Source organism: Hevea brasiliensis, unplaced genomic scaffold (assembly GCF_030052815.1).
Source record: "Hevea brasiliensis isolate MT/VB/25A 57/8 unplaced genomic scaffold, ASM3005281v1 Scaf141, whole genome shotgun sequence".
Taxonomy (NCBI): domain Eukaryota; kingdom Viridiplantae; phylum Streptophyta; class Magnoliopsida; order Malpighiales; family Euphorbiaceae; genus Hevea; species Hevea brasiliensis.
The window spans coordinates 144,337-152,496 of record NW_026614632.1 but is presented as its reverse complement, the minus strand read 5'-3'; the positions used below and the strand labels follow the sequence as shown (position 1 = coordinate 152,496).

At 32.8% G+C, this 8,160-nt stretch overlaps 1 protein-coding gene across 3 annotated transcripts; it reads right to left on the bottom strand.

Annotated features, from left to right (window-relative positions):
* Positions 1-1,895: 1,895 nt before the first annotated feature.
* On the bottom strand, positions 1,896-6,598 carry LOC110642634 (probable inactive receptor kinase At5g58300). 3 transcript variants are annotated; one of them, XM_021794743.2, is made up of 4 exons: positions 6,282-6,597; positions 6,094-6,172; positions 2,976-4,315; positions 1,896-2,815 (listed from the first exon to the last, which is right to left on the bottom strand). In XM_021794743.2, exons 3-4 carry the CDS (start codon positions 4,255-4,257, stop codon positions 2,187-2,189), a joined length of 1,911 nt encoding a protein of 636 aa, XP_021650435.2. In that variant the 5' UTR covers positions 4,258-4,315; positions 6,094-6,172; positions 6,282-6,597; the 3' UTR covers positions 1,896-2,186. The 3 variants fall into 3 exon arrangements, with proteins under 3 accessions (XP_021650435.2, XP_021650436.2, XP_057997522.1); XM_021794744.2 differs by lacking the exon at positions 6,094-6,172 and having other exon boundaries at positions 6,282-6,598; XM_058141539.1 differs by having other exon boundaries at positions 6,094-6,597.
* Between the last annotated feature and the right edge of the window lie 1,562 nt (positions 6,599-8,160).

Here is an 8,160-nt window from a genome sequence, read left to right as displayed (position 1 = left end):
TAGTTTAATGGGTGATTGCTTGCCCTATAATGCATGGAAGTTAGAGAAATTTTCATTTACCTTATTAATTTTATTTTCTACCTTGACCAGTGCGAACCAATTGTAAAGTTATATATATATATATATATATATATATATATATATATATATATATATATATATATATATATATATATATAGTCTGTTTGAAATTGTCTATTTAACAATGAGCCATTTGTTTTTTGAAGTCTCATAAATTTTAGGACTTTCTTCAACTTTATTGTTATTTTTTTTATAGGCTCACTTTACTGGTATTTGCTCACTTGTTAGTCCTTGCATCAGCCTTTTTTTTTTTCCATTTTTTTTAGAATTAATTCCATGGGCTATTTTCTTTGAATCTATATCTGTTTCCCTAAACACTGCATATTGAATAGATCTGTTTGCTACATATGCAAATGAAAATATTGTAGAAATGAAGCCAATACTTCAAGGGAACATGAACTGCTAGTATTAATCCAAGTCAACTTCGTCAAATGAGCAATGTTCGAGATCGAATAGCACAATATTCATGGCAAAATTATAATGGTCAATAATTTTTACATTTTTGTATTGAACTTAAGGCATGTATTATCAACTATTTTTTTAATTATTTAATTTTATGAACATTTGTAGTAATGACCATCATAAAATTTTTTATTATTAAATACCATAAACTTTTCTTTATACTTATTCTATTATTTTTTAAAATATATATTTATTTTTATTATATTTTCCAATATTTTAAAAAATAATTCTTTATTTTTTTTATATGTAGTGATTTTTATAAAAAAAAAGAGCATTATAAATGGTTTTTAGAAAATAGTTTTAGAAAATAAATAACAGAAAATTAAAAACAGCTTTTAGTTTTTAAAAATCAAAAAATAAGAAAACAGTAATGGTGGCCATCGCATCTTAAATAATGCAATTTCAATTTTTATTTAGATAACTAATACATGTAAATACGAAATTATAATTTTTAATTTATTTTTAAAAATTTATCTCTCTGTGAGGCAGTGAAGAAAAACAAAATGAAAATAAAAATCATGTTGCAAAAATTAATGCAACTCGCAATGCCAGATAAGTTGGAAGAATGAATAATAGCAAATTGGATTTCTTTATTATCTCCAAGCTCACTGACCTTAATGTTTACTATGCAATTTTTTTTTTTTTTTTCCGACTCTAAGCAATTGCATTGCAAGGCTCATTGGGCCGAAAAGCACCAACATCAAACTAAAGAAAATGCCGAAGAAATGGCAAAAGCCCTGCAAACTCAGCTCATGCAGATTGCCTAAACCCAGAAAAGGCCTGGCCAAACCAGCACGCAGAATAACAAAACCAGCCATGATCAGCCTTGAAGCACCGCCGGACCACCTAAAGCCGGAGCTGGAGTAGAAAACCAGAAGCAACGACGTTAACAAGCCGCATAAACAACCTCCAAAACGCAAGAGCAAAACATGGGCTGTGATTAAGAAGTATATATAAAATAAAGTTTGATTCTTCAATAAACCATGGGATGTGAAATTATTAATTGAAAATCTCAGAAAAAATTTAGCCACGCCATCAAGCTTAAGAGGCAAGATCAACCTTACAAATTGCAATCACCAATTCTTAGTTTGATACATTAACATATTTAGCAAATCTAAATGAAATCTTGATAATCTTTTAGATATGCTATGAAGCTTTAAGATCTAAGATCAACCATGAGAATTATTAGAAAATAAATTCGTAAATAAAAATCTTGATAAATATTTAGACATTTTATCAGGAATAAGAGGCAAGCCAAGATTAACCTTGAGAATCATAATCATCAACTTCTATGGTAAACAACTCTGCTTATGGTCAACAAGTATCCTACCAGCAAAAAGGAGATACAGAGAGGCAGGGAATATTTGAAAAGTTATTGATTCATGGTTATCAATTCATTCATAATGTTGAATTAAATATTACAACAAATTAGGAGAAACCCTAAACCATAAATGGAAATGAACCCAAAAAATAATAATAAACTACAAATCTGAGAAAAATTGAACTGAAAAAATTTTGGAGAAATTCACACTAAGAAACCACACATGCACACAAGGCTTTGAGAACAATGCTTGGGAAAGCCTTACTAGGCATGTGCTCATTGGAAATCTTGATCTTGAAATCACACAGCAACTTTTGGGCAATCATGGAGTCTGCGCATTTGAGTCCTTTGATTTGTTCTCTTCAGAAGATGGTCGGTTCTCCAAGTCAGACTGCCGTATTTCTTCGATCATCCGGACAACTTCATCCATGTTTGGTCGCATGTCTGGCACCTTTGCTACACAGGCTATCCCAATTTGCAACATCTGAACCATTTCTTCCTCAATATTTTGGTATCTCATTAGCTCAACATCGAAAACCTCAGCTGTCCATTCCTCCCTTATAACCGATTGAACCCATCGAGGGAGATCAACCATGTCATCTCGTCCTGGAGATTGGAGAGGAGCTTTTCCAGTCAGCATCTCTAGCAGGATGACACCAAAGCTGTAAACATCTGATTTATGAGTGTATTTTCGAGTTTCAATTACTTCCGGAGCACGATAGCCTGCACTCCGAGATGGAGTTGCAGGAATATTCATTAGTGGGGTCAGTCCGAAATCAGAGATGCACCCATCTTGATTTTGGTTAAGTAGGACATTTGAGGACTTTATGTTTCCATGAGGGAATTTTGGACCACCCACAGAATGCAGGTGAGCAATGCCCCGTGCAGTTCCAAGAAGAATCTTTACTCTACTGTCCCAACCTAGTGGAGTTCTGCCAGCCTGCCTATTTCCTGCCATCAAAAAACAGATTTAAGTTTATTTATCTACTTATGAACCTATTAAAGGTTGCTGCGAATCAATTATCCAGAATTCCATGTAAAAAAGAGTGAAAGCATCCTTCAATTGTTTGCAAGGCAACTTATAAGATAGATTACTACACTCAAAGCCTACCGTGCAAAAGTGTGGATAAGCTGCCACTGGAGATATAGTCATACACTAGAAGCTTCTCATCCTTTGAGTAATAATAAGCACGGAGTGGCATGACATTTGGGTGCTGCCCAACTCTTCCCACAGTCTCCATCTGCTGTTCAAAGTCCCTCTTTCCAACCACTACTTCCTTTAACCTTTTCACTACCACAGTCGTTGATTCCTCCAGGACAGCCTTATAAGCGGTGCCATAACTACCCTTTCCTAGCACTTCAGCAGAAGCCCTTAATAAATCCTCAAGATCAAAATTGTAAGAGCAGCCTTCGAAGAACACCAACTTGTTTTTCTCAGGTTCTTGCACTCCACTCCCAAACTCCTCTTTGGGCTTTTCACCCATCCCACCACTAACAGCCTTCCCTTTCAACACGCTACTGCCTCCATCATCCTTTTTCTTCAAACGGCAGCACAAAATAATTAAAACAAGAAGAAACAGCACTGCAAACCCTCCAACAGCAATAGCAATGATAGCTCCCGTTGACAGTTTTGCTTTTGAACCTTGTTTACGAGGAATTGCTGGCTGAGGACCAAAAGCTGGAGAGGGCGAAGGTGGAGGAAGAATGGGGGAGCAAGGTTTAAGAGGAAGTCCACATAATAAAGAGTTTCCAATGAAGGATGATTTTGGGAGCTTTTGAAGGGATAATGGGATAGAGCCATTAAGGTGATTGTAGCTTAAATTCAAATGCCTGAGCCTAGTTTGGTTAAGATCAGGAATGGGTCCAGAAAGGGTGTTGTTCTGGAGGCCTAAACCAGTGAGTTGTGTCAAATTCGCAATTGATTCAGGAATGTTGCCCGAGAAAAAATTAAATGAGAGATCCAGTACATTGAGTTGTGATGAAAAGGAGGTGGGAATTGTACCAGAAAAGTTATTGTGTTGGAGGTAAAGGAACTGGAGTGATGGAAGAGAGGAAATGTCAGATGGAAGATTACCATTGAGCAGATTGGATCGGAGACTTAGAACCCTAAGAGCATCAAGTTTACCAAGTGTGTTGGCTGGGATATGACCAAAAAGCCCTACCCCAGGTAGTCGGAGCTCAATCACACGAGTGCGATTTGGATTGCAAGTAATACCTGTCCAAGAGCTGCAGACTGATGACGCAGGGTTCCAGTTGAGTAACCGATAGTGGGGTACAGCAGCAGAAAAGCTGAGAAGGGCCTGCTTATCTGAATTCAGGTCCGCATGAGCTAGAGGAATAATAGTAACTAGAACAAGAAAGAAATGAAAAACTGAAGCCAGGAAGAACTCCATGGAAGTTGTTTTGCACTGGGTATGTGAAAATGTAATGCCTGCAGGCCTTGCTTGTTTCCTGATTCAGTACAGAGACAATGAAACAATATTAGTTAGCCAGCAAATAATGCATACACAGAAAACTTGAATATTTATACACTTGCAAGCTAAATTGCAACAAAAACAACCACCAAAGACATAGTTTTCAGTTGTAACGCGAGTAACATGTTTTCAGTTGTAACGCGAGTAACATTCCTCACATGTAATAGTGACAGTATATCCAGTTTGTGACAACCTCTCATAAAAAGAGCATTTGCAGCTCTCTGTTCGCCAAATGCAAGTCCAATTATTTACTGCTGAGAATGTTTGAGTTGAAAAATGAACTATTATTGCATCAGAACTCCACTTTCCATTCTCCACCCGCTGGCATGTACCAATAACTAATCCAGTTACCACAAGCCAGTAATAGCAAGACAGACACATACACTCGAAATATCATGAAGAACATAAAAACAATTTTTATCAGCTGGAATTAGTCACTGTAGCTTTTATTCACAGTTGAATAAAAGCCCCACCTAATCATGCTCTTAGAAGTAACTAATATTGAAATTTGTGAAGCTAAATTTTACAACAGTAGCAGAATCATTTTTTCTATGAAGAAATGGCAACAATGATAATGATAATCTTGTTTATGGAACACCCAAAACAGGGCTAAATGCATGCAGTACTTCAACCATTAATAGATTCCAACATCTTTAATTTAAAAAAAAAAAAAAAAAAAAAAAAGAAAAGAAAAGCTTTTCCAATGGTCATTCTTTCAACTTTTCTTCTGAGAAAAGTTAAAACTCATTCTTTAATACCCCTCTGTTATTCACATCCAAACTTCTAAAGAAACGTTGAGAACAATTAGAAAAATTAATCACACACCAAAATCAAGAGCAAAAGAAATCACAGAGAGAATAAAGCAAACAAAAGCATTATGCTTTTGGTATCACATTCCAGTGCTGAAATTGTTATTTTCCCATTTGGTAGCTGAAGGGCAAAGGAGAAAACGATTCAATGACAAAAGCTTATGAAGAAAAGGAGGATAATAAATAACAACAACTAAGCCTTTGCTCATCAAAGGGCACCAATAAAGCAAATCACACTTGCATAATGATCAATTAAAGGAAAAAGAAGAATCCAAGACTTTGTGAAAAGCCAGAACATATGAGATACTGCACTGACTGTAATTAAAAATGAAACGGCTAGCCTGTTTAACCCCATTAACATATTGTTCAGAAAACATATCGTAAAAGGACATGAATTATGAAAATTGAAAAGGAAGATAGACAGTAGACACAGGCACCAGAATTTATTAGTGTTAAAGTTCATCCCTGAAAAAGAAGATTAATTTAAACTTATAAAAAAGAAAAAAAAAAGCTGAAGTAGCTCAATAAATAAAGGTTTATTTAGCAAAAAAAAAAAAAAAGAAAAGAACAGAAAAGAAATTGAATCTTGTACACCACCTAAAAAGTCTGGATAACATACTGAGATCTAAACCCAATTGAAAGCATAGCAAACATTAGAAGAAAGCCGAATAATTCTCCGGAAATAATCCAATTTGAATCCAAAAAAGGAAAAACCTCGCATTATCTAGGAAGCTAAAAGTTTCCTTGTTAGAATCTACAAACACTTATCACTATCCAAAAATGAGACAGATCTAGAATGCAGCTTAAAAAATGCAGAACCAACTACATATATCCTATAATATAACCACCACACCCACCCCCACCCCCACCCCCACCCCCACCCCCACCACCCCCCAAAGAAGTTTAAAGAGTTTAAAACAGTTAAATTGAGGGTGAAGGTAAGAACCTGGAAGCATGCAGAATTCTCTCAATACCCAGTAATGCCTTTAGCTAATAAAGCTCCATTAGGCTACTTAAACCCGAGGCTCGAAAAACAAAAAAAGACCCAACAAGTGAGAAAACTGGGGACAAGATGAATCTGGAGGGGCAAAAAAGAAATAATCTTCAGATCCAACATTAAAGCTTAGAACTTACTGAAATGCGTAATCTCTGAAACAAGAAGAAAGAACATTGGAATTCACAAATTTGGAGGATTTCCTCGGAGTAAGGGAGCAGTTCCACCCCAAGAATAGAGCAGCATTTAAGAGGCAGAGAAGCAGTTTCTTTTTTTTTTTTTTTTAGCAGGAAGATAACTTTGAAGCTAAAAAAACAAAGAAACTATTTAGGGAAATAATTGGTTTAGAGGAGTGGAAAAGAAGGGAAATCAAAAAAGAAAAAATTTTTGAGTTCGCAGTTTTTGTTTGGGAGAAGAGGGAAAGAGAGAGAGAGAGAAAGAGAGAGAGAGGGAAGCAAAAGAAGAGAAAATAGAGAAAGTAGGAGAGAGATAGAGACAGAGTGACAGACAGTGAGAGATTGACCAGCCCGATGAAAAGCCAGTGAGAAACTATTTTCATTTTTCAAGTTGGTAACTCGCCTTGTGTGGGACGTCCAGACTTGGGATTGGACTTTTTTTTTTTTTTTTAACTGGATAAAATTAATTGTGTAGAATATAAAACAATTAATGATTTACATGCTCGAGTACAGTAATGAATACTAAAACAGGCAATGTTGTTTTAATTATGGTGGTCAACTGCTCACATTTAAAACGTAAAAGAGGAAATTATTATTTTGTTTTTCTATTGAAATTAATAATTTATTTTTTTATATTTTAAAAGTATATTAATTAGTTACTAATTTTAATTCAGTTATGCACTTTTGATTCTCTGTTTATTTTTCTATAAACACTTTCATCCTTTATTTTTTATAATTATAAATATTTTTCTCTAAATTTTTAGAATTATTAACATTTTTATTCTTTATTTACTACCTTTTAATTTTTTAACTAATGATTAAATTGATAAAAATAAATGGAGGGACTGAATGTTGACAGAATTAAATGTAAATAATTAAATTATGTATTTTTTAAAATATAAATCAAGTCATTAATTTTAATATAATTGAGAGATTAAATAATAATTTATAATAAAATAATTAATTATTAAAAAAAAGTTATATTTTGATAATAAATTTTAATTTAGTGATATTTAAATCGTTTTTTTTTTCTAAAAATATATTCATTGAAAGGCCTAAACAGGTAAAGATGTATATACAAATATCATTTAGGCTATAGAGTTAAAAAAAAAAAATTAGTCAATCAATATATAACATATTAAAGGTAAAGCATATAAATAAACTCATAAAATCATGTCACGTGTTTAAAAGGTAACTTAAAATTTTGTCATTTATTTTTTTTAGTACGGTAATTATTAATAACTATTGACATTTATACCACCTGGCATAAAAATCATCAGTTTAAGTTAATTTTATTTAAAAATATAAAATATGTAGAATTTAAATAGTATGAATTATTTAAATTTTCACTTTAACTAATTTTTTTTTAATTATTAGTTATTAAAAAAATATTTGAAAATTAAAAACAAAAATATTTATTAAATAATGCCTAATTGAGTTGAAATTTCATTTTATTTTATTTTTTTTAATTATAAATTTAATTATTAGATTATATAATGTTTGACTTAATAATTTTATTTGAATAATTATTGATATTAGATTAAAAAAACATATTTGCCCAAAACATAAGGTAATAAAAGTTTTCACCGGGAAGCCCATTTTCATTCATGCCCCTTGTCATTCAATAGCAGGCTAATAAAATTTAATTTGTATTTAATATAATTAAATGAAAATTTTAATATTAACAAAATTTTAGTATGATTTTAAAAATATAAAAATATATTAAACTATATTATTAAAATAATCCGTGCAATGTGCGGACAATACGACTAGTTATAAACCAAAGCTTTGGCAGCCAACGTGTGACAGCCTTGATCAAAATCAAGAGCAAAGAAAAAGAACA

What these genes read in the sequence shown, in the direction of transcription:
- LOC110642634 (XM_021794744.2), bottom strand. Translation starts at nt 4,257, where the DNA reads ATGGAGTTCTTCCTGGCTTCAGTTTTTCATTTCTTTCTTGTTCTAGTT. An exon ending in CTTATCCACACTTTTGCACG is followed by an intron (nt 2,816 to 2,975) that starts GTAGGCTTTGAG and finishes TTTTGATGGCAG; the next exon opens with GAAATAGGCAGGCTGGCAGA.